Source organism: Erinaceus europaeus, chromosome 2 (assembly GCF_950295315.1).
Source record: "Erinaceus europaeus chromosome 2, mEriEur2.1, whole genome shotgun sequence".
Lineage (NCBI taxonomy): Eukaryota > Metazoa > Chordata > Mammalia > Eulipotyphla > Erinaceidae > Erinaceus > Erinaceus europaeus.
In genome coordinates this window covers 116592352-116619206 of record NC_080163.1, presented here as the reverse complement: position 1 = coordinate 116619206, position 26855 = coordinate 116592352, and the positions used below count along the sequence as shown (strand labels likewise).

General features: G+C 42.7%; 1 protein-coding gene across 2 annotated transcripts in view; it reads left to right on the top strand.

Annotated features, from left to right (window-relative positions):
• Positions 1-26855, top strand: part of MYOM2 (myomesin 2) — a 67621-nt gene that overhangs the window by 27697 nt on the left and 13069 nt on the right. For both annotated transcript variants that reach the window (XM_007531660.3, XM_060184944.1), the window contains exons 15-28: positions 29-212; positions 1064-1238; positions 3951-4072; positions 6426-6613; positions 7731-7857; positions 8598-8776; positions 9370-9484; positions 11442-11598; positions 11682-11788; positions 12278-12322; positions 12838-12974; positions 22812-22956; positions 23074-23133; positions 26187-26254. In XM_007531660.3, coding sequence (XP_007531722.1) covers positions 29-212; positions 1064-1238; positions 3951-4072; positions 6426-6613; positions 7731-7857; positions 8598-8776; positions 9370-9484; positions 11442-11598; positions 11682-11788; positions 12278-12322; positions 12838-12974; positions 22812-22956; positions 23074-23133; positions 26187-26254 — 1809 coding nt within the window. The remainder of the gene's footprint in view (positions 1-28; positions 213-1063; positions 1239-3950; positions 4073-6425; positions 6614-7730; positions 7858-8597; positions 8777-9369; positions 9485-11441; positions 11599-11681; positions 11789-12277; positions 12323-12837; positions 12975-22811; positions 22957-23073; positions 23134-26186; positions 26255-26855) is intronic.

Sequence of the window (26855 nt, the reverse complement as noted above, 5' to 3'; positions counted from 1 at the left end):
TTATGCTGAATGTCCCCTGTCCTCACAGTCCATGGTCGGCAGCGGGAGCTGGCAGAGAGTCAACGCGCAGACAGCAGTGCGGTCCCCACGTTACGCAGTCTTTGACCTCTCTGAGGGGAAGCCGTACGTGTTCCGGGTTTTGTCAGCAAACAAACACGGCCTGAGTGACCCCTCAGAAATCACACCTCCCATCCAGGTGCAGGATACCATCGGTGAGTGGTGAGGACGGCCCAACACCATGACATGGGTGATGGTCTCCCTCTCGATAAAGACGTGCATGTGTGTGAGGGGGACAGCTCATGCTAGCTTGAAATTGTATTTTTCCCCCAAGGGGAATATTTCTCTGCCATGTTTTGGTAGGTTTTCATTATTTCCCCAAAGTTTCAGCTTCCATTTTGAGACCAGTGAACCATGTAGAACTACTTGGAGGTCATGGCCACTTAAAAAAAGTGACAAGATGTGCAAGAACCTGGCTTCAAGCTCCTAGTCCCCACTTTATGAGCAGTGAAGCAGGGACACAGGCCTCCCTCTTTTTCTTCCTCTCTATCTTTCTCTCCCCTCTCAGTTTCTCTCTGTCCTATCAAATAAAATGGTGAAAAAAAAAAAAAAAGGAAAAGATGGCCTCTGAGAGCAGTGGATTCATCACCAATTTCCAATGATAACCCTGGTGGCAAAAACAAACAGAAAAAACACCCAAAAGCATAACCTAAGATATGTATACTTGCTTATTAAAATTGGCAATGCTGTTGCTACCGACCTCACTATTCCTTTCTCCTTTTTTTTTTTTTAAAGATTTTATTTATTTATTAATGAGAAACATAGGAGGAGAGAGAAAGAACCTGGCATCACCCCAGTACATGTGCTGTGGGGGATTGAACTCAGGACCTCATGCTTGAGAGTCCAGTGCTTTATCCATTGCAACACCTCCTGTACCACCTCTTCCTTTCTCCTTATACAAACTCTAAGCCTGAGCAGTTATTTCCCCAGGGAGGAAGAGCAGGAAGGTTCTGGGGTGTCTTTCCAGTTTCACACCACTTACCATTTGTCACTGTCTTCTCTAAAGCGGTCCCTTCAGCCCCGGGCCGGGTGCTGGCCTCCCGGAACACCAAGTCGTCAGTGGTGGTTCAGTGGGACCGGCCGAAGCATGAGGAAGCCCTGCTGGGCTACTACGTGGACTGCTGTGTGGCAGGGAGCAATGTCTGGGAGCCCTGCAACCATAAGCCCATTGGCTACAACAGGTGAAGGCCCCCCTGGAGACCCTCACTGGCCTCGATGTCCAAAACATATCCTGGAGTAAAGCTTAAATTGCCTAACTGATCAGGAACACATGGCCGCATGGAGGTTGGAGCACTGTCTGCATAGGGTTTGCTCACCTGGGCTGTTTTCTGTTCTTACGCAGGTGCAGGACTTTAACGGGGATGAACTGATCCCCATGCACATAGTGGTATAATTTGTCATTGGTGAAAGTCAATTTTTAATCAGAGTTGCTGTGACATAACTAACATTGACAACTTCAATATTTTTTTGTTATTCTTAAGTCATTTTTCATTTTTATTTGTGATTAATAGTAGGTTACAAGACTAAAATTACAGTGTAATCATCGCCAAAGTCCTGAGTCCCCGCCCTCCCATCTCCCAAAGATCACCACTATAGTTCTCACACCTCTTAGAAGCAGTTTGCTTGCTTCTAAAATTTGTGATTGATAGTGGTTTACAAGATTGTAAGACTATAGGATATAGTTCTACAGTTCACCCACCACCAGAGTTCTGTGCTTCCAACCTTGCAACGATAATTCTAGTTCTCAGAAAGTATTAAAGAGTGCTTGTTTACTTTTTTTCAAGTTCATGTGTTTCAATTCTCTAGAGTCCATGTACGAGTTAAACCATCCAGTAGTTGTCTTTCACATCTTTACAACTTACTTTAAAAAAGTTATTTATTTATGAGAAAGAATGGAAGAGATCACTCTGGCATATGTGGTGCTAGTGAGTGAATTCAAGGCCTTATGCTTGAGAGTCCAACATTTTATCCACTGTGTCACCTCCTAGGCCATGATGTTTTACCTTTGAAAGGGAAAATTCAAGTAGCACCATGAAAGGCCTTTTATCTTTCCATGTCTTACACTTTGTAATTGCTTTGTTCCTGCAGCTGGTATTTTCTTTTTTTGGTCACTGATCAAGACAAAGTCACTGATACATTTCCCTGCTGAGGAGCATGAGGTGACTTGCCTTGTGCAATGAAGCAGCATTCCCACCTCTGCAACTACAGCAGCTCATGTGGAGGGTGTAGAGGTTGTCTTGGTTAGACTATCTTAAGGATGTGCTTTTTAGAGAAACAAGAGGCACTTGATACCTTCACTGTTGTAGATTGGACTAGCTATTATAGCTCAGTCCTTTTTGCTTTTCCAATCTCCTTTTATAAAATAAGTTGAAAAAAAAAACCCATGCTGTGGTTAGGAAAGAAGACATGTAAGGAGCGTGAAGGGATAGAAAGCATAATGGTTATGCAAAGAGACTCTCATGCCTGAGGCTCCAAGGTCTCACTCACTCAGGAGTTCAGTCCCCATTCAGCACCATAAATCAGAGCTGAGCAGTACTCTGGTTTAAGAAAAAAAAAAAAAATGACTGAGTGTCAGTCAAATCTATGGCCCACAAATGCAGAAAATTGCTCAGAACAAAGAACTTTAACAGTGACGAAAATGATCATTAACTGCACCACACACAACAGTCATTGCTAACACCTGATATATATCTGAGTCTTTTTCTCCATAGGATTCATAGATGTGATAGATCAGAGGTGTGTAATGATTGCAGGAGTTTGGAATTATACTTGTGGAGTCTGAAAGAGAACGAAGAATGAACACATTGCTGACTGAATACAAAGCAACTGCTCTTGGATCTTCACAAGTCATGTCCTATTTAGCACAACAGAGCGGGGGGGGGGCTAGACTTCCTATTTATAGATGGGAAATAAAGACAAAGGATCAAGGATATGCAGTCTGATAAGAGGCAAAGACTGTGTGGAGCCCAGACTAGCAGCAGAATCTTAGTTATTATTGCCAATGGTGTTGCTCTTCTTCCTTGTGTTCTATGCATGGGACTACTTAGGAAAGGACGTCAAGACTCTTATTTTAAATATTTATTTATTAGAACCAGGGTGTTAACATAGTAGTGATGCAAAAGACTTTCATGGCTATGATTCCAAGGTCCCAGGCTCAATCCCAGGTACCATAAACCAGAGCAGAGCAGTGCTCTAGTTGAAAAACAATTAGATTAAATTAAATATTTACTTATTTTTTGTCATTGCTACTGAAGCTTTACTGCTTTGGATTGACATTTTTTATATGGAAAGAGATAAAGGCAGAGAAGGAGAGACAGAATCACAGCAATGGAGACTCCCTCCATGGGCGGTGAGTGGTTTGTGGGGTGGTAAGTGGGGGTAGTTTCTAACCTGGGTCATGGGTAAAGCAGGCATGAACTATCATGCCTCAGATGAGCTATCTGCTGGGCCTTCAACTCTTTTAATATTTTTGACCAGTGATGCTGGGGATTGAAACTGACACCTCCAAACTTCAGACATGAATGTCTATAGAGCAAACTCTTTTGTATTCAGGCAAAACTTGGGAACAGAAATAAGAGAGAATTCACAGAATAAGGACTCCGGTATTCCAGTGAAGTCACTTAGGGATGGTGGGGCTGGGGGTTGGAGGATACTCCAGCTCTTGTATATTTGTTGGTCTTCCTTTCTCTTTGACCCTGCATGATGATTCACACTAAGTATCTAACATTGAAATGGAAATGGATAAACGGGGTATAGTAACCCCATTCAAGAGTCAATTTCCTTTTTGTCCAAGGTAGATGTTCATGGAGTGTTCAAAAATGATTTCTACTTCTGCTATAGGAGCCAAACCAGCTTGAGCCCTGCAGGTTTGACCCTGAGCCCTGTTTTCTCAGGTTTGTGGTGCATGGCTTAACAACTGGAGAGCAGTACATCTTCCGAGTAAAAGCTGTGAATGCTGTTGGGGCAAGTGAGAATTCGCAGGAATCTGACATCATCAAAGTCCAGGCTGCCCTCAGTGAGTATTTCATGGGCCATTTTGCTTGGATTTTCCTTTCCCAGTGCATTTTAATTTCTGCATGAACAAACATTTATGATGCCATTTGGAATCTTACCAGAGGGAAAAAGGGGCTGTAAATGGTTGAACAGAAAATGCAATTATGTGGAAACCTCTCATCAGTTGACTGCTTGTCTTGGAAATGCCAGTGTGCAAGGAGAAATGATCACATGGCTATAAAATGCAAATTAAAGTTAGAAAATATTATTAGAGGTCATATTTGTTTCTAAATACATTTACGTATGTGCCACAGGGTATACATTTTTCTTTTCAAAACAATGCTGAAAAGGAGCAACATCAATGACCTTTTTAGCTGTTCTTAGTTCCAGGAACTTTAATAAATAATTTTAGGGAATTTCAAATGCTTTTGCAACTTTGTGGTTTTATTTATAAACAATGACCTTTTAGAGATTCCTTTGACCAAATTGGGCAATCAGGGCCCTCCATTTTGGTGATGGATCCTTAAAAAAGTCAATCTCTACAGCTCTGGTAATCTTCCTGGTTATTTCTTTTCTTTTTTTTTTTTTTTTGATTTTTTAAATATTTATTTTTTTATTCGCTTTTTGTTGCCCTTGTTGTTTTATTGTTGTAGTTATTATTGTTGTTGTCATTGTTGGATAGGACAGAGAGAAATGGAGAGAGGAGGGGAAGACAGAGAGGAGGAGAGAAAGATAGACACCTGCAGACCTGCTTCACCACCTGTGAAGTGACTCCCCTGCAGGTGGGGAGCCGGGGTTCGAACCGGGATCCTTATGCCGGTCCTTGTGCTTTGCGCCACCTGCGCTTAACCCTCTGCACTACAGCCCGACTCCCTCCTGGTTATTTTCTATTAAGTACACTCAGGAATGTTTTGAGACAGCAATGCCATATATTACACATTTGAATCAGAGTATTCTCTTTTCACTCTGAGAGAAATGTTTTACTCTTTTTTCTTTTTTATGAAACTGTGATTTCTTTTAACAATTGAGCTACTGAAATTTCCAAAGAATGACAACTCTGATACTATTAGTCATTCAATGTAGAAAAACATCTGTTTTCCTTTGCTTTAATCTCCAACTAATTTTTCCCTGGAGGGACTGTGACATATCCCTTTTTGCCTTTTTTAGATAATCTTGAATGAAAGGCAGGGGCCAGGTGGTGGCACACCTAGTTAAGTACACACATTGCAGTGCTCAAGGAGCTGGGTTCAAGCTCCTGGTCCCCACCTGCACGTGGAAAGCCTCATGAGTGGTGAGGGAGGGCTGCAGGTGTCTCTCTGTCTCTTTCCTTCTCTATCTCCCTCACCCCTTTCAGTTTCTCTCTGTCTCTATCCAATAATAAAAACAAACAAATAAAAATATTTTAAAAAATGGAAGGCAATCATTTGGATTTGTCTTTTTAAATTTCTTTTTGCTGACCTGGGGCCTTGTGTATATACAGTTCCACCACTCTAGGTCAAAATTTTTTAAAAAATTTCTTTATTGGAGGAATTAATGTTTTATAGTCAACAGTAAATACAATAGCTTGTACATGCATAACATTTCTCAGTTTTCCACATAACAATACAACCCCCACTAGGTCCTCTGCCATCATCTAGGTCACTTTTTTCTTTGAGAGAGATCGAGAGGTCGAGACCCCACTGTGTCAACACTTCCTCTGTGACATCACTCAGGTGATGTGGGGGCTCAAACCTGGGCTGCGCATATGACAAGGCATATACTCTACCTGGTAAACCATTTCTATGGCCCTCAATGTGTATTCTGTATAACAATACTTGCTTCCAACTCACCTGCCTCTCAAGAGACAGGACATTCACAGATGAAAGTAACACCGAGTTGGGCTGAGGGAGATCAAAACATCTTTCCCTGTCCCTTTTGTTCCTTCTCAACCTGTCAGCAAAATATACAGAGTATTGAAATCTGGTGCTTGAGACTTGCTTGAGAACCTGAAATTTCTGAAACTATAGGAGTTGAAAACATGTTGATCTGCAGGGTGCTCCTCACTACCCCCAGGAGTGGTGTAGTTTTACTCTTTGCTGGGGAGAAAAAAGAAAAAAAGCTACCTTGGAACATTTCCCAAAAGGAAGGGAAAGCTGGAATTTCCCAGGTCTCTGTTAATAACTCAGAATCTGGTAGGATGGAAACACCAGGAAATGTATTTAGATAAAGTGACACACAGGAGAGGAACTTTTCTACTTTTACTCTTTTCTAGGAGAAGCAATAAAGCAAAGTCATTAGTCAGAAGACAGGCTGAGGAAGGTAGAGGGACAGGGGCTCAGGGCCATGGTGGTAGGTAAGACCAGACCCTGAGCTGTAGTCCTGGTATCTCTTCACAGCCGTGCCTTCCTACCCTTATGGGATCACGCTGTTGAATTGTGATGGCCACTCCATGACCCTGGGCTGGAAGGTGCCTAAGTTCAGTGGCGGCTCAGCCATCTTGGGTTACTACCTGGACAAGCGGGAAGCCTACCACACAAACTGGCATGAGGTCAACTCCACGCCCATCAAAGACAGGATCTTCAAGGTGGGTTTTGGGTTTTGGTGTTGGCACTGGATGAGGAACCCTATATTATGTTTCAAAACTCAGTGATAGGAGATGATTTTATGTTGAAACAAAATGAACCAAAACAAACAAACAACAACAACAAAAAGAGCAATGCATAGTATCTTAAGTCTGAAGCACAGTAGTTGTGTGCTATGTGCTGGTAGGTGACAGGACCCCACAGTGGGGCCCCATTGAAGGAGACTTCCTGTGGATAGTCTGTCATGCCTGGGTTGAGGTGGTCTGGAGGGGAGGTTGGGATGTGGGCCTCAGTTTCCCTCGAGTGAAGGTCATCTTGTTAGCCCTGTGAGAGTGTTTGGGGAGTGGTTGTGACAGGACAGGAGATTTATCATGGAGACAGCAATGTCTGGCAGCCTTTCTCACAGGACCTACATATTCCCCACATATTATTTTACTTTATTTGTTTGTTCTAAAAATGTTTGCTTACTTCTTCATTTATTTACACAACATTTTTGAATATGTATATTTATTAATGATTTAATATTGATTTACATAAGTCTAAGATAAGAGGGGTATAATTTCATAACATTCCATCCACCAGAGTTCTGTGTCCTCATTCCTTCCGTGGGTTGACTTTCTATCTATAACTGTATATCTATATATATATATTTTGCTCATTATTTCTACATCCCTGCCTTCATTTCCATTCTAAGTTGCACCTACACATATTCCTACTTCCTAGTGTCTTTCCTTTTCCCCCTCTTCTCTCAGATAAGAGAAATAGTGCCTGGCTTCCTCTGGTATTTTCCAGATTTGCTTCCCTTTCTGTAATGCTACAAAAACAAGACTCCTGATGACAAACACTTTGGGTCTTGGTGGAATTAGGGTTTAGAGCTCTTTGGTCTTCTTCCTCTATCCTTCACCCCTCTGGGAGTATGGACCAAGGATCTTTATGGAGTACAGAAGGCGGGAGTTTTGGCTTCTGTAATTGCTTCTCTGCTGGACATGGGCATTGGCAGGTTGATTTTTTTTCTATTGTTCCCCCCACACCTCATCTTATAAATCAATCATAAACCCCACTACATAGCAAGTCTCAACACCGATTTCACATCGTAATGGAAAAATAAAATCTGAACAGGTGGAGGGCTTGACAGAAGGCTCACTGTACGAGTTCAAGATTGCTGCCACCAACCTAGCCGGGATTGGGGATCCATCAAATCCCAGCGAGCTATTCAAGTGTGAGGCCTGGACGGCTCCGGAGCCTGGTGAGCCATATTCCTGGACACCTAGACACCAGATATCTTGCAGCAAAGCTGGTCACAGGATGTGTGGGTTTCCTGGGGACAGATAAGAGTTATGTTTAAATGACAATGTCAGAGCCAGGCTGTAGTACACTCAGTGGGAGTGCACATGTTACCATATACAAGGGTCCAGGTTCAAGGCCCCCCCCCCCATCCCCACTTGCATAGGGGGAACTTTATAGCAGTGAAGCAGTGCTGCAGCCCCCTTTATTTCCCTTTCTTCCTTCTTTCCTTCCTTCCTTCCTTCCTCCCTTCCTTCCTTCCTTCCTTCCTTCCTGCCTCCCTCCCTCCCTTCCTTCCTGTCTTTCTTTCTCTCTCCCTATCCTTTCTCAATTTCTCTTTTGTCCTATCAAATAAAAAGAAAGAAAAAAAAATGGCCACGAGGAGTGGTGGATTCATGTGCAGGCACCAAATCCTAGTAATAATCCTGGTGTAATTAAATTAAAAAAAAAGACAGTGCCACCTGCCATGTGTACAACAGCCTTGTGTCTGAGAGCAGTGCCTTATCCTGTGCCTTCAAGAGTCCCTCAACTTTATCCAGCTTCCTGCATGCCCCTGCTGCAGCATCAGCACCTCCTCAGAGCACCTGGAGAGAAGGTGACATGACATGTACGAGGGGACTCAGCACTGCCCTTGCTGGACTTCTGAGAAAGCAGGGCCACATACCCCTTGGTGTGTGTGTGATTCACCCGCTCTGCTTCCAGGTCCTGCGTACGACTTGACCTTCTGTGAGGTCAGGGATTCCTCGCTGGTCCTGCTCTGGAAGCCCCCCGTGTACTCAGGCAGCAGCCCTGTGTGTGGTTACCTGGTGGACTACAAGGAAGAGGAATCCGGAGAGTGGCTTACCGCCAATGAGGCAACCACAGCCAATCGTTACTTGAAGGTGGTCACATCCTTCTGTTCTGCGGTCATGACTGGTGTGGGGCATGCTTGTCCTGCCACTTAGAGGTGGCAGGTTCCTGCTTTGTGTGATTGTCTCTGAAAGGTAGTGGTGTCCCTCCTTCACATAAACTTCATCAAGATGCGGCAGGCCCTTCCTTTCCATAATTACTACCTGGGGTTTTACATGTGCTTTACTTACTTACACACCTGGGAAGAATGGCCATGTCCGCAGGTAGATTGGCCCCGGTCTCAGGCGGCACCTACAGCTTTTATTCCCAGAGCTTAGACTTCATCACTATGGGCTCCATGAAATGACTCCACAGCAGGACCAATAGAGTGTTCCCCGGCCCACATATCCAGCTTCATATTCCATGGACTTAATGTAGGTGATCACTATGGAAGCCTTTAGATCAGCATACAAGCACTCACATGCATATGCTCAAGTGCATCTTTCCTGTCTCTCTGGCTCGCTTTGGTTAGCTACCCCAACTGGAAGACTCAGTTATTTTTAGAAAGCTGGCTCATATAATATGTGAACAGCAATAGTCATCTTCATTTGTCTATTCACATGAGACATATTCTTTGTCTCTCCAGATCTGTGACCTGCACCAAGGGAAGACCTACGTGTTTAGGGTGCGTGCGGTGAATGCAAGTGGGGAGGGGAGGCCATCGGACACGTCGGAACCGGTGCTGGTGGAGGCCAGGCCAGGTGAGTCTCCGTGGGTGCTATGGGAGGTGAGGATGCATCCTAGTTCATGGAAGCGTGGAAGGTTGGGTGGGGAGCCCTTGATATCTTTTACTTTCCTCTTTTTTCCTCCTTTTCTTTCACTACATATGCCAGTCTATTGGCATATAACAGTTTATAAAGTGCCTCTGTTGTATTGCACATCACACTGAATAAGAATAATTGAACCAACTGAGCTCATTCTCACTGGGTATTCTTTTATCTCAATGTATAGTTTAATTTATAATACTTGAATTCAAAAAGATCTTATTTTTTATCAAATTTATTTATTTTTATTATTTGATAGGACAGAGAGAAATTGAGAGAGAGGGATGGACAGGGAGAGAGGCAGAGAGATACCTATAGTAGAGAGGGAGAGAGACAGAAAGACATCCTATAGCACTGATTTACTACTTATGAAGCTTCGTCCCTGCAGTCAGGGACCAAGGGCTTGAACCTGATTCTTTGTGCATGGTAACGTGTGTGCTCAAAACAGGTGCAACGCCACCAGGGACCCCTCTTCCCCCACACTTGATTTTAATGGTGACAAAAGGGGGGGGATTACATAGTCCTCTATTTTGAAAAGAAGTTGGATCAGAAAGTAAGATCTGTGCCTTGGTCCCAGGGTCTCTGGTGCCTGGGGATGGAGGAGGCCCCCCAGGCACCTGCACTAGAGCAAAGGGACACTCTGCAGGACAACCAGGGCTGCTCTGTCACTTAGGAATTTTTCAGCAGATTATAATGTTCTTGGTAATTTTCTTGTCTTCAAGGAGTGGAAACCCAGTGGTAACGCCTTCACTTTGGGAGAGTGTTGGAGGTGAGAGGGGAGCAGATAGGTGGCATAGGATGGAGTTTAGCTGGCAAGGGAGTGATAAGAGTTCCTTCTCTGTGCTGTCTGCTCCCTCTGTCCTGCCTGGGCTTGTTGGGCTGCCTCCTAGGGCATCTCTGGGGTCTGTTCTCCCCCCCACTCACCAAGCCTCAGTGTGTGCGCACACATACACACACACACAACACACACACACACGCACACACACAACACACACAACACACACACACACACAATACACACACACACACAGTGGGGTGAGTCTGACAGAAGAAAGAAAAAGTTCTTTTAGGGATGGGCGGTGGTGCACCTGGTTGATTACATGTGTTACAATGTGCAAGGACCCAGTTTTGAGCCCCTGGTCCCCACCTGCAGGGGGAAAGCTTTGCGAGTAGTAAAGCAGGCCTGCAAGTGTCTCTCTGTCTCTCTCCCTCTCTACCTTCCCCCTCCCTCTTGATTTCTGACTGTCTCTATCCAATAAATAAAGAAAGATAAAAAAATTTAGAAAAAAAGAAAACTTTCTTTAAAAAAAATATTTATTTATTCCCTTTTGTTGCCCTTGTTGTTTTATTGTTGTAGTTATTGTTGTTATTGATGTTGTCATTGTTGAATAGGACAGTGAGAAATGTATATAGTAGGGAAAAACAGAGGGGGGAGAGAAAGATAGACACCTGCAGACCTGCTTCACCGCTTGTGAAGAGACTCCCTTGCAGGTGGGGAGACAGGGGCTGAAACAGACTCCCTTGCAGGTGGGGAGCCAGGGGCTTGAACTGGGATTCTTACGCCGGACCTTGCACTTTGTGCCACCTGCGCTTAACTCACTGCGCTACTGCTCAACTCCCAAGAAAAAGTTCTTTCTGGTGGAATCTCAGCTCCAAAGTTCTCATGGGTACTTGGGAGTTAAAGAATAGTTATGGCTAGAAATGGGGAGACTACAACAAAACCAGAAAGAACCCACTTCCATCTCTTTGTTTCCTGGAGGCTTTATTTGGTCCCAGTAATATCTCTCAGTACTCTTGGGGTGGGAAATACAGGCTTATGGGTCCATGTGGCATCTTCTTTCCAAGGACAGAACCTGAGGGCAGCTCTGAGTGGCCTTGTCTCCCCACTTCTCAGGGACCAAGGAGATCAGTGCAGGTGTGGATGAGGAGGGCAATATCTACTTGGCCTTTGATTGCCCAGAGATGACTGATGCTTCCCATTTCACCTGGTGCAAGGCCTATGAGGAGCTGCCAGAGGATGAGAAATTCCATGTGGAAACTGCGGGGGACCAGTAAGTCACTCTGGGAACCACCATCACCACCTCTGAGAAACATATGCACACACCTCACCCCACTCATTCCTCTTGTCTTTCAGCTCCAAGCTGTACTTCCGGAATCCAGAAAAAGGGGACCTGGGGACCTACTCTGTGTCTGTCAGTGACACAGATGGCATTTCTTCCAGCTTTGTCTTGGATGAGGAAGGTAACATCGGCACCATAGTCTCTTGCCTTTAGTTTTATGAACTTTCAAAGACTGGCACTTTGTGTACATGAAACTTAACCTTTTTTAAAGAATGCATATCTAGGCGAGGCTGGGGAGGGATGTGGGAGATTTTTATCAGCCACAAAGGATTTTAGAATATTTGAATTCTGTCCACTAAGTCAACCACTATTTAGGACTTAGAACGTAATGTTTGGTTTTAGTCACATTTCAATAGTGTGATGAACAGGAAGTAGAAAATTAGCAAACAAGCCCATAAAATGAGACAGAAGTGTGCAGATGGTGGACACCCTTCCATCCTTCCATCCTTTCATTAGAATCAAGACTTTCTCAAATTACCTTGAATTTCTTTCTGCTTTCCCATCAGATCTCCTCAGACTCACACTAAGTCTTGGTGATGTCAGTTCTCTACTAAAGCTCACAAATATCATAGTGGTCAAAAACCAATTAACATCTTTTTCTTGGTTTCAGAGCTTGAACGTCTGATGGCACTGAGCAACGAAATAAAAAATCCCAGTAAGTCAACTGTAGCCCTGAGTGTCCCATTGCAGTACGGTGGATGATACATGGAGCTCTGAGACATGGTACCTCTCTCAGCTCACCGGCTTGTGTATAAGCTTATATGCAACAGACATTAGCTTATACTATAAGTGTAGGAATTGTCAAGTGCAGAGAGTGTGTGGGTTTGGCATTTAATATGCCTATTTCCAACCCAAGGAGGTGTGCGTTCAACAGGATCTTTATTATTAAACTACACTCAGTGCAGGATGGACACACATGTCCCCAGTAACTGAAGGCACCAAGAAAACTCTGCTGTCATGAGGCAGCACAAAAGTTTATAGGCAACAGCAGACTAACTAGAGTTTCATTTTCCATTCCTGGGTTTCATAATAGATTTCTATACTCTGAGGCTTCACCTCCTCAAAGAATTTAATAATATCAAAGGACTGATATTCTCCTCTAGTAAGCAACGGTTCTTTCTCACAAGGATTCATGCATTATTGACTTGGTGCTCTTTCTCCTTCCTGTAGCAATTCCTCTGAAATCAGAATTAGCTTATGAGATTTTTGATAAGGGGCAGGTGCGCTTCTGGTTGCAGGCTGAGCACCTATCACCCGATGCCAACTTCCGGTTCATTATTAACGACAGAGAAGTCCCCAACAGCGAGGTGAGTCCCTGTGGGCTAAGCTCTGGCTTGGTGAGAGCCAGGCCTTCTTTCAGAAGTCAGTTACTAAAAGTCAGTACAGTGAATTTTTGAAATGGTGGTGTAGCAGAGTGACAAGAGGAATGAGGGATGTAGAGTCATGTTTAGAGCTTTGGTCTAGGGTAGATACAAGATCACGAGGAGTCCTTTGAACCCAAGCCTGCTGAATTAAAAAAAAAACAAGTATGTGATATAGAGCCATTGAGCCAGTTTTATGAAAAGGCTCAGGTTCTGTGGAGGGGGGATATCTTTGGTGACTCAGTGTATAGATTCTTGATGATGGTCTTAAAGGGATATGCTTTGCTGCATTGTGACAATATACCCCTGTGTCTTTACACTGCTGGCCTCCCTGGAAGCATCATTGGGGGATTTGCTTTGTGTCTTTTTGGCTGACCTCTAGCTTGTACACCTGGGTGAAGAGAGCAGAACTGTCACAAGTGCACACTATACTACTTAGCATTTTGTTCTGTTTTTAATCAAACAGGATGAGTCTTAGGACATTACAGACATTCAGGATAAAGCATTTTTTGGCTCTGGCTGGAATGCTGCTTATCTTCTGATTTTTTTTATTTATAAAAAGGAAACTATGACTAAACCATAGGATAAGAGGGATACAGCTCCACACAATTCCCACCACCGGAACTCTGTATCCCATTTCCTCCCTTGATAGCTTTCCTATGCTTTGACCCTCTGGGAGTATGGACCCAAGGTCACTGTGGGATGCAGAAGCTGGAAGGTCTGGCTTCTGTAATTGCTTCCCCGCTGAACATGGGTGTTGACTGGTCTATCCATACTCCCAGCCTGCCTCTCTCTTTCCCTAGTAGGGTGGGACTCTGTGGAGTCAGAGCTCCAGGACATATTGGTGGGGTTGTCTGTCCAGGGAAGTCTGGTTGACATCCTGCTAGCATCTGGAACCTGGTGGCTGAAAAGAGAGTTAACATACAAAGCCATACAAATTATTGATCAATCATGAACTTAAAGGCTGGAATGGTGCCAAGGAAGAGTTGGGGGTTCTCCATTTTGTAAATAGCTAGTAGGCATATTTTAGTTATATTCCAAAGGGCCTGTGGCTATACTAGCTTTTTTTTTTTTTTCCCTGAGCCTGAAATCTGATATGCAGGTGGATCCAAGTTATTGTCTGGGGAGATGATGTCATGGCTAGAAAAGGAACAGGAAGCTGGATCAGGGACGAGAGTAGCTCCCTAATATGGGAAAGGGGTATAAATAGTGTTGACTGTAAATTCCATCTATTTGATTTGGTCTTTTGATTTTTATCTGTTGTCTAAAAACTATGACAGGGACTGATGGTAGCACACTTGGATGAGCTCACATGTTACAATGCACAAGGAATTTTAGCTCTTGGTCCTCACCTGCAGAGGGAAAGCTTTGTGATTGGTGAAGCAGTGTTGTAGGTGTCTCTCTCCTTCTCAAAAACCCTCTTCCCCTCTCAATTTCTGGCAGTCTCTATCCAATAAATAAAGATTAAAAAATTATAACATAGTCAGTTTGGTGGTCCTGGAAGTGGCACAGTGGATAAAGCATTGGATTCTCAAGCATGAAGTCCCAAGTTCATTCCCTGGCAGCACATGTACCAGAATGATGTCTGGTTCTTTCTCTCTCTGTGTCTGTTATTCTTCCAGAATAAATAAATATGATCTTAAAAAAAAAACAAAAAACCCTAGGGAGTCGGCCGGTAGCGCAGCGGGTTAAGCGCATGTGGCACAAAGTGCGAGGATTGGCGTGAGGATCCTGGTTCAAGCCCCTGACTCCCCACCTTCAGGGGATTCACTTCACAGGCAGTGAAGCAGGTCTGTAGGTGTCTTATCTTTCTCCCCCCTCTCTGTCTTCCCCTCCTCTCTCCATTTCTCTCTGTCCTATCCAACAACGAATGACCTAAACAACAGCAATAATAACTACAATAACAATAAAAACAAGAAGGGCAACAAAGGGAAAATAAATTAAAAAATATAAAAAAACTAAAAAAGACATGCCCAATTTGATGGAATTTTTTTCTTTATCACTCAGTGGTGAACTTGGGGTCTCTTAAATTTCACTGTCTATACTTCTTTGTCCACTTGTTCTTTAGCTTCTGCCATGAAGGCCATTGGTATATTTGGCTCTCCTACTGAGCCACAAATAGCTTGGTTCTTAGTCTACCACCCAAGAACTAATTGATTCTATTTTTCTTCTGCACTGGGCAGCCCATAGGACAGTTTCTCAATCTGACTTCTCATGTCTGGTTCGGCCTCTGTGTCTGATGGGCATTTGGTTCAGTTTCTGGGTTAGATAAACATCTACCAGTGCAGGAACCATTCACAGAGGGTTCACATGGGAGAACTGACTGATCAGAAGAAAGCATGTATCTTCTTTCTTGCTGCAAAAAGGCCAGTGGTTGGACTTTCTAAGAGACATATCTACATCATCAGAGTAACTGAAGGAGTTTTTTCTTAGTAAAGATCACACCAGGAAATGAAATGGAATTTAGCGTAATTGCATCTTATTTGCAGAGCAGCTTTTGATTAAGTTTCCTACCTGCTATATGCAGCTTGCTTGAAACCCTAGCATCGTTGCTGCAGGACTAATCTAGAATATGGCAGTTCTATTTCACTTCTTTAATTAGCAGTCCACAGGTGACTTTTACACTTGTAGATTGCTGCCATTTTGGGAAAGTCACATAAAAGCCTCTATTTATGGCACCCATAAAATCACTGAACTCTTCTTCTTGCTGCCTAATGGTGAGCAGGAAGCCTAATTATTTTCTAAAAGCTGCCCAGGCATGATGGGACAGGGGCTAAGAAAACTGAAAAGGCTTCCAAGAATCAAGCTGCTGAGAGTCCCACTTTTCTACTCAAAACTGATTAGACTAAATTCCTCTAGTTCTTGACTTACGGTGTTGGCAGTGAGTGAAATGTCAGACAAATGAGAATGAAACTCTTGTGTGATCCAATTAAAACCTGCTCTCCATTTTGGAGGCCACATTCACTGCAGAGGTCACGCTGTGTCTTTCCAAGAGTTACTTTGTCCTGGGAAGGGGACAGAGATCACAGTAGTGCTTTCTGCAACTAACACAGTTTCTGAAAATAATCTCTTTCTCTAGCAGTAATCTGAGCTCATGTGTTTCTGTTATTGCTATCCTTTACTTCACCAGGAAAATCAGTTTCTTTTTCCACTTTCCTATTTACAACAAGGGCAATGATCTGTACATGTCCATATATTGGGTTGCTGGAAAAGTCATCACACACACACACACACACACACACACACACACACACACACACACACACACACACACACACACACACACACATTTAATTTGTATTTATAAAAAGGAGACACTGACAAAAACCATAGGACAAGAAGGGGTACAACCCCACACAATTCCCACCACCAGAACTTCGTATCCCATCCCCTCCCTTGATAGCTTTCCTATTTTTTGTCTCTCTGGGAGTATGGACCAAGGGACATTATGGGATGCAGAAGGTGGAAGGTCTGGCTTCTATAACTGCTTCCTCACTGAACATGGACGTTGACAGGTCGATCCATACTCCCAACCTGTCTCTCTTTTTCCCTAGTGGGGCAGGGCTCTAGGGAAATCGGAGCTCCAGGACACATTGGTAGGGTTGTCTCCCCAGGAAGTCCTGTTGGCATCATGGTAGCATCTGAAACCTGGTGGAAAGCTGCCTTATAGACTGGGTCTGGTCTCAGTGTAAAGCTGCTTCTAGTCTTCTCCATATGCTAGAAGGTCCAGAACATCTTTCCTCTGTGTCCTCGTCCCTGTGCTGCTTTGTGAAGTATGTGACCCAGATATGAGCCCAGCTCCCACTGCATTAAAGAAATCTCTTTCATTCTCTCTCTCCTCTCCTCTGAAGTCTCTGGACACAGTCTGAAGTGAAGCATGCTGAAGGGGTACTCGTTGTGTTGATTAGGTTGGGATCGGCGGATGCAATATTATTTGGTATGAATTAAGAGAAGCATGTAGGAAAGTGTGCCACACCCTAAGGTTCCAGGACTGGAGGAAATATAGGTTCTATAGTGGAAATGTGAGGTTCCTGCTGTCTTAGTGTTCAAGAAGACAATAGATAGTTATTGTTATCATCACATTGCTTGGTAATTCGTTTAACTTTGAAAAATCCCTTTGTTAGGATTTGCTGTATAACACCCAATATCACCATAATTTATGTCCTTTGACATTATTTATATATAGCTGTGCCACCAGTAGCTTCTGTTCTCCCTGGTCTAGGCTTTTAAGAGAACATGACATATTTTTCTACGTAAAAAATATGTTGTGACTTTTCTGATAACCCAGTATATATTCATAGCTACATATAAGTGTATGCTTAATTATTTTAAATAATATTGGAACTTCTAAATGTGAAAGTGATTTTATTTTTAAAGTTTGTTTTCTGAGAGTCTAATTTTAGGGCTGGAGACAGGTAGGTCTGAGTCCTAAAACCTAAAAGTATGTTAGAGTAAATGGTAACTTAGAGTATACCACTAGTCACGGGGAGTTTAGAGGTTCAACTTTGTGAGTAGTTTATTCCCATATGGTCATTCTATCTGTTCATTGTCAGATATTGTTCAAACACAGTCCCTTAGCCAGCATAGAACATTTCAGTGTCTGTTCATTCATCACCAATGATAAGAAGACAGAGCTTGACTGTGCTGGTGGTCTGGGGACAGTGACCCTGTTCAGCTAGGGGGACCTGGTGTGCTGGGGTGTTGAGGGGAAGAGAACAGCACAGTGTGAGGTCAGAAGGCCCAACTCTTGGAGGTTTGGAGCTGAGATGGTGTGAATGTGAGGTCACATTGCCAGTTACTCTTAGCCTGGGGTCTGTTGGGACACATTCTGCTTAATGATTTTGCACTGAGTCATTTTCCATATAGCAGGGCTGCTGCTCCCTTGAAGAACATGGGCTTTGTCACGGAATATTCTTGTTTTATTTTTCAAACATTTTTTTTAAATTTGTGATTAATTGTGGATTACAAGATAGTAAGATTACAGGGTATGATTCCACATCATAGCTATCACCAAAGTTGTGTCCTTTCTCTTCCAAAGATAACCACCAATAGTTTTTAGAAAGTATTAGAAACTGATTGTTCCTTTAAAAAAATTTTTTATTATCTTAATTTTATTTACTGGATAGAGACAGACAGAGATTGAGAGGGAAGGGGTGACAAAGAGATAGCTGCAACACTGTTTCACCACTTGCAAAGCTTTCCCCCTGCAGGTGGGGACTGGGGGCTTGAATCTGGGTCCTTGTGCACTGTAACATGTGCACTCAACCAGGTGTGTCACCACCCAGCCTGTTTACTTGTTTCTTTCTTTCTTTCTTCCTTTATTTCTTCCTTCCTTCCTTCCTTCCTTCCTTTCTTTCTTTCTTTCTTTCTTTCTTTCTTTCTTTCTTTCTTTCTTTCTTTCTTTCTTTCTTTCTTTCTTTTTCTTTGTTTTACAAGTTCATTTTTGTCAGATCTTTAGATTCCACATACGAGTGAAACTGTCTGGTAGCTGCGCTTTATATCCTTACTTATTTTGCTAAGGATAATCACTTCCAGTTCCATCCACTTTGTCCCAAAGTTCACAGCATCTTCTTTTTGACTGCAGAGTAGTATTCCATAGAGCGTATATCTAATAACTTCTGTATCCAGTCATCTGTTGATGGACATTTAGGCTGCTTCCTCTCTTTGGCTCTTGTGAACAATGCAGCTATGAGCACAGTGGTACATATGTCCCTTTGAATTAGTGTTTGCATGTCTTTTGGATAGATAACTAAGAGTAGCATTACTGGGTCATATGGTAATTCTGTTCTTATTTGTTTAAGAACATTCTGTACATTAGACTCTTATTTGATTTTTTTTCCCCTACAGGGTTATTGCTGGGACTTGGTGCCAGCACTACGAATGAATCCATTGCTCCTGGCAGCCATGCTTCCCCCTTTTCTATTTTATTTGACAGGGCAGAGAGAAGTTGAGAGGTGAGGGAGGGGCCTGATGGTGGTGCAGCTAGTTGAGTGCACATGTTAGAATGTGCAGGGAGCCAGGTTTGAGCCCCCAATCCCCATCTGTAGGGAGAAAGCTTTGAGAGTGGTGATGCAGGGCAGCAGGTGTCTCTCTGTCTCTCCATCTGTCTCACCCTTCCCTCTTGATTTCTGGATGTTTCTACCCAATAAACAATAAAATAAATAAATATAAGAGAAAAAGAGGGGAGAGGAGATAGAGAAAGTGATAACTGCAGACCTGCTTCACCATTTGTGAAGCGCCCCCCCCCCCCCACAGGTGGGGATCGAGGGCTCAAACCCAGGTTTTTTTTTTTTTTAATCAAAATTTTCTCAGTACCACTGCCATTTTTTCTTTTTTTTAATTTATTTTTTTGTTTATAAAGAGGAAACATTGACTAAACCATAGGATAAGAGGGGTATGACTTCACACAATTCCCACCACCAGAGCTCCACATCCTATCCCCTCCCTTAATAGCTTTCCTATTCTTTAACCCTCTGGGAGTATGGACCTAAGGTCACTGTGGGATGCAGAAGCTGGAAGGTCTGGCTTCTGTAATTCCTTCCCCGCTGAACATGGGCATTGATTATTCAATCCATACTTCCAGCCTGCCTCTCTCTTTCCCTAGTGGGGTGCAGCTCTCTGCACCCTAGTGGGGTGCAGCTCTGGGGAAGCAGAGCTCCTGGACACATTGGTGGGGTTGTCTGTCCAGGGAAGTCTGGTTGGCATCATGCTGGCATCTGGAACCTGGTGGTTGAAAATAGAGTTAACATACAAAGCCAAACAAATTGTTGATTAATCATGAACCTAAAGGCTGGAATAGTGCAGAGGAAGAGTTGAGAGAGGGTCCTCCATTTTGTAGATAGCTAGTAGGCATATTTTAGTTATATTCCAAAGGGCCTGTGGCTATACTAGTTCTTTTTTTTCCCCTGAGCCTGACATCTGATATTCAGGTGGATCCAAGTTATTGTCTGGGGAGATATCATGGCTGGAAAAAGGACCAGAAAGCTGGATCAGGGAAGAGAGTAGCTCCTTAATATGAGAAAGCGAAAGCGGTATAAATATTGTTGACTGTAAACCCCATCAATTTGATGTGATCTGGGGCCCATATTCAGCTTAGGAGCCTATGTGACCTCTGCATCCCTGTAGATCTGAGCTCACATTCTGTGGTCCTGAGTAGGAACATTCTAAGCTGCCCCAATATCAGGACACATCTTCCTCAGATGTAGCATAGAGTATGTTGTCCATCCTCCCATGGGAGGATGGAACGTTCTCTACCATTGTTGATCTAAGATGAGGGCAAGGTCCTATGGGGGGCCCACAAAGGGGTCTATTTTGTTGTTCCTGATAGACATTGATTTTTTTGTTTGTTTGTTTTACAGTAGTTCTTGTAAGTTGTAGTTGATTGTGGCAAATTCCTTTAGTTCTTGAATATTTGAGAAAACTTTTATTTCTCCCTTATATTTGAAGGATAATTTTTCAGGATACAATATTCATGGCTGGAATTCCTTCTCCATTAGAACTTTGAATATGTCATTCCACTCTCTCCTGACCTCTAGAGTTTGTAAAGAGAAATATGATGAAAGTCTTATAGCTCTGCCTTTGTATGTAATTTCTTTCCTTTCCCTGGAAACCAGCAAATTTTTTTCCTTGTCATTGACTTTTGATAGTTTTACAATAATGTGCCTTGGCCTTGGTCTTTTTGTATTTATAAATCTGAGTGATCGTTCTGCTTCTTGGATGAGAATGTTCTGATGATTTCCTAAGTGAAGGAAATTCTCAGCTAAAATTGCTCTGAAAATGAACTCTAGGTCTTTGGCCTTGTCCTCGTCTTCAGATATACCTATCATTCTTATATTTGATCTTTTGATGGACTCTGCAATTTCACAGAGAGTTGCTTCAGTCTTTCTAAACCATTCCTCTCCCTCATCTTTGAATTGAAAGAGTGGCCTGACTGTCTCTTCTGGACTGGAGATGATTTCTTCTGAATGTGTGGATCTATTTGCTAAGCCTTCTACCTTGGCATGGGTTGCAGTTAGGATGTCTTTTACTCCCTAGAGTTCTGACTGAAGTTCTTTCAAGAACTTAGTGATGTTGGTTATAAGTTCATCTCACCTGTGTTTTAATGCCATAGTAACATAGTCTTTTAATTCTTGCTTAATGCTTGGAGAGCCCTTATAATGAGCTCTGTGTAGTCTGTCTCTGAGAGTCTCTCTATGTCAGTAATTCCTTGGATTTCCTCTGTTTCATTTCTGTCTAGCTGATAGGGCATAGTTGGCTGTTTAGTTCTGTTTTTCTGCTTGTGCATTTTTTTGTGCTGGCTATTGATGGCCATCAGGTGGTGCTATTGTAATCTCTAGGTTTTTCTTGCTTGTATGATCTGCAGCGTGTGGGACTGGGTGGGGGGTGGTGGTTGTTTTGGGCTGTCTTGAGGTCACAAATGCCCTCTTTTATGTTGTGTCCTTGTTTTGAATTAGGAAGGCTAAAGCCCCACTGAGTCAAAGACTTAGAGATTTTAAGCCCCTGTCTCTTTTCTTTTGTCAGTAGGAACAAAGTTACTTGCTTGCTGTGCTTAAAGTGAAATCACCAAAATGGCGTGGCTCAGCACCCGTGCTGCCCAAAACTCCGATTTGACTTTACTGTTCTTCAACCCAGACCCGCACCCCTTTCTGCTCCAACCCTCGAGCATCCACCTGAGACTGCAGAACTTTCAGCTGTAGATTATGACTTCAGTTGGATCTCTTGTTGTATTTATTTGTTGTTTTGGGAGGAGACGTGGTTTGATCTCAGTTATTCCATGGCCACGCCTCCTGGAAGTCCCGGTTCTTTTTAAAAAAAATTTAAAAAAATTATCTTTATTTATTGGATAGAGATAGTCAGAAATTAAGAGGGAAGTAGGAGCTAGAGAGAAAGAGGGACACCTGCTTCACCACTCACTCACAAAGCTTTTCCCCTGCAGGTGGGGATTAGGGCTCAAACCTGGGTCCTTGAGCACTGTAGCATGTGCACTCAACCAGGTGTGCCACCACCAAGCCCTTCGAACTCAGATTCTTGTGCATGGTACTATATGCACTTAATCAGGTGCACCACTGCCTGGCCCCCTCTTACTTGATTTTTGATTCGCCAAATGGTGAAATGGGTGAGATTTCATTTTCTGCGCTAGTATTTGGGCTTACTGTCTTCCTGTCAGACTCACCACTCTCTGTGGCCATTGCCCCATCTCCATGCTTTCTTTCTTTTGCTGATATAGAAAGAAATTGAGAGGGAAGTAGGACAGAGAATGAGAGATACCTGCAGCACTGCTTCGCTTTTCAGGAACCCTTCACCCCCTGTAGGTGGGCCATTATATATAGTAATGTCTGTACTTCACCAGGTGTGCCACCTCATGACTCCACACTTCTTGTTATTTATTTGTTTAAATTTATTTATTTTCCCTTTCGTTGCCTTGTTGTTTTTTATTGTTGTTGTAGTTATTATTATTGTTGTTATTGATGTCATTGTTGTTAGGACAGAGAGAAATGGAGAGGGGGGAGAGAAAGAGAGACACCTGCAGACCTGCTTTGTTGTCTGTGAATCGACTTCCCTGCAGGTGGGGAGCCGGGGGCTTGAACTGGGATCTTTATGCTGGTCCTTGTGTTTTGCACCACATGGGCTCAGCCCACTGTGCTACTGCCTGACTCCCTATTTATTTTTTTAAAGTCACTGTCCCATAGAATATAATAGTTGATAAGAGAATTCAGTTTAGAGATAGAAAACAGAAAGGAGGAATTTCACTGTGGAATTCTCTATCTCCCTTGCTACATCCAGACACACAGGATTAAATGTGACAAATCAACTGGTATTATCGAGATGGTCATGGATCGATTCACGATTGAGAACGAAGGAACTTACACGGTGCAGATTCACGATGGAAAAGCCAAAAATCAATCTTCCCTGGTTCTTATTGGAGATGGTACGCTACATTGAACACATTCCCACATCCTTAAAATAAAATTCATTTGATAGGAGAGAGAAACAGATGCATTAAACATCTGCTTTTTTTTTTTTTTTCCTTAAATCTTGTATCTAGCATTCAAGGCTGTTCTGGATGAGGCTGAATTTCAAAGGAAAGAATTTCTCCGGAAACAAGGTGAGTCACTGACTTTCTCACTAGCATAAAGCTGACTCAGAATTTGAATATTTGTCACAAAAGATCTAGCCTGATGCCAAGGACTCCAAATGCTAATTCAAGTGAGTAGGAAGTTTTTGTTGTTGTTGTTATTGTTTGTTTATTTTTTTATTATACAGGTACACTGCTCTGCTCAGCTCTGGTTTATGGTGGTGAGGGATTGAACCTGGGAGCTCATAGCCTCAGGCATGAAAGTCCTTTGTGTAATCATTATGCTGTCACTGCCCCAGTTCAAGAGTGAGAAGTTGGGTCATTTCTTATCTTTTGCAATTCAGAGACTTTTCGGTACTTTTCCTTTTCAATAATTTTGTCTGCATTTTTTTCTTGCCTGTTTGTTTATTTATTATTTATTTGCCAGAGCACTGCTCAACCATGCCTGATGTGAGGGATTGATTCTGAGAATTTGTAGCCTCAGGCATGACTGTCTCTTTTACATGACCATTATGCTATCTCCCCCACCCACTGCTACCTTTAAAAAAAAACGTGAGGGAGTCGGCTGTAGCGCAGCGGGTTTAGCGCAGGTGGCGCAAAGCACAAGGACCAGCATAAGGATCCCGGTTCGAGCCCCTGGCTGCTCCCCACCTGCAGGGGAGTCACTTCACAGGTGGTGAAGCAGGTCTGCAGGTGTCTGTCTTTCTCTCCTCCTCTCTGTCTTCCCCTCCTCTCTCCATTTCTCTCTGTCCTATCCAACAACGACAACAACAATAATAACTACAACAATAAAACAAGGGCAACAAAAGGGAATAAAAAAAAAAAAAACGTGAAATTTCTTGTTCTGCGCTTATATTTCCCCTTTCTTGATAATGATAATGATAAGGGTAATCAGACTGTGATTACATTCTTAACTGATTCCTCTCATATATTGCTGGAGACACTTTTCTGCTGAGGACACTTGAGTGATTCAGTACCAGATGAGTCAGACTCTCACCTGTACCCATCCTAATGAACCAAATATTATCTCCCTCCATGCTAGTACATCTTCTCAGATAAACCTCCCATCACTCTTTTTTCCTTCCCTCCATCCTCTCTATTCTGTCATCCCATTTATTTGTATGACCCAGGAGCCCCTCATGACTCAAGACCTTCAGGGAGACCGCCATTTTGACGATTAACGGGGCTTTGAGGATGGGCTGCCTAGTCTATCTGGGATGTTTTCCCCAAGGCAAGCTTACTGCAAATATGTCACCAAGGGAATTTCAGAAGAACTGAAGTTAGGACTCTTGGTGACAATGAAAAACGCTTCTTCTAAATGTCTCCAGAGAGCCAATGACTTTCATAGAAAATGTCAGGGTGGGGTGGAGCAGAGGGATGAGTTGCCAATTTTCTTAAAATTGTGCAAACTTGGGGGCCAGATGGTGGCGCAGCTGGTTAAGTGCACATATTACAGTGCTCAAAGACCTAAGTTCAAGACCCTGGCCTCCACCTGCAGGGGGGAAGCTTCATGAGTGGTGAAGCAGGGCTGCAGGTATCTCTCTGTCTCTTTTCCTCTCTGTCTCCCCCACTCCTCTCAATTTCTCTGTCTTTATTCAATAATAAATAAATTATGCAAACACTAAGACTCTTAGATGTTTAACTGCTCAACTACAAGAAATATATTGCAACTAGGTTATTTTAAATATGAATATTAACTAGATGCAAAGGAAAATGGGTATGTTTTAGGATTTAAAATGTGACCTAAGGACTTATTTAGAGAATATTATTTTATTATCTTTATTTATTGGATAGAGATTAAGAAATTAAGAAGGGAGGTAGAGAGAGAGAGACACCTGTAGCCCTGATTCACCACTTGCAAAGCTTCCCTCCTGCAGGTGGAGACCGGGGGTTTGAACACAGGTCCTTGTACATTGTAATATGTGTGCTTAACCAGGTGCACCACCACCTGGCCCTGAGAATACTTTTAGATAGAATTTCTTATTGAGAAAAAAGGGGGTTAAAAATACAAAGTCAAGACATTTTATTGCATTTAGTTATTTTTAAGAATCAAAATATTTTATTTTACTCCTTGTTGTATTATGAATTTTTAAAAGTTTGCAGAATGTCTTTTAAATCTTTCTTTAGTTCTTTATTTATGAGACAATAGCTAAAGGAAGAACCACAGGATTATTCTGGTATATGTGATGCTGGGGATCAAACTCGGGACTTCATGTATACAAGGCCAGCATTCTACTTGGTGTGCTAATTCCCTGGAGCCAGAATTTCTCTATGTATGATATTGATAAATATTTTCTAAATCTATATTTTTTGCTTTGACTGTTATTAGTACATGATAAGTGCATTTGTTTTATATAAAGGATTTTTTAAAAATGACATAATTTATCTTTGATTTTAATACTATTTAAATGTGATGTGTCTACATAGCTTTTAGGTCCTGCTGTCCTTCCTGCCATTTCCATGTATTCTGCCATTTTAGAGTTTTTATATATAATACTATTGAATGTTCCATTACACATCTACCCTGAGAAAGAGAATAAAATGATTTTAATTTTCTTCTTTCTCAAGAGCAATAGATATTGGATGTTAGCAAGGGGGAGAGCTCAGACAGTATGTTTCTGCTCAGAAATACAGATCCTAGAATAAATATCAGTTATACACTTGTCAACTTCAGAGTCCTTAAAGTTAGTGATCTTAGTTTCACATAGCACATCTATAACTTTCTTCTTGTTCTTGTTCTTTTTTTTTTTTTTTAATTGACATCAGGATTATTGCTGGGGTCCGGTGCTGGCACAATGAAGTCACTGCTTTCAATGGCCATCAATTTTTCATTTTATTTGATAGGACAGAGAGAAATTGAGGGAGGAGGTGGGAAATATTTAGGATGAGAGAAAGATACCTGTAGATGTGTTTCATGTGCATAGTCAGGTGTGCCACCGCACCCTGCTTCCCATTTCTTCTAAAAATGCGCGTGTGTGTGCGATCGCACACACACACACACACACACACGTACACACACACACACGTACACACACACACACACACCCCTTTTTCCTTTAAAAACTATCCCCTTTCTGTCTCAGGTCCTCACTTTGCTGAGTATTTGCACTGGGATGTTACAGAAGAATGTGAGGTCCGCCTTGTCTGCAAGGTGAGAAGCTGGTTCTCAGAGGAGGCTCTGAGCTTTCCAAACCTGTGGCAGCTTGGAACAGCTTTTTACGACTGCTGACTCACTCATGTTGGTCTCTGTCTTGGTGGCTGGGGGATACATTGAAACTTTAGCTGTGGAGGCACCACATTTGAGAGCTTTGAGAGTAAGACAGTCTTGCTAACATTTGGTGAGTTGCATCTGCAGAACTGACAACAAGGAATAATCGGTTCTGGACAGGACCCTTAAGTCTGGCCATGGATGAAAAGGTATTGAACATGGTGGGCCAGGAAGATGAGAGATCATGGTGCACTTGGAGGCAATCAGATTGTTGAAGGGTTAGCATTAGAGGCTGAAAGACAATATAAGGCTGGAGAATTCCAGACACATTGTCAGAGCAGGACAGGAGTTGCTAGGGGAATCCTGGGGAAAGAAGTCAGAGAAGAAACAAGCAACAATTGAATGGATCTTCGAAGGTTAGGGTATGTTTACTCTGAGCACCTGGAGGCTCAGAGACTTTGTTTGTATATTTCTGAACAGCTGAAGAGTGGTACAGAGAATTCAGGAGTTCAGAGAAAAGCTAAGTGAGTTATAAAAGTCATGA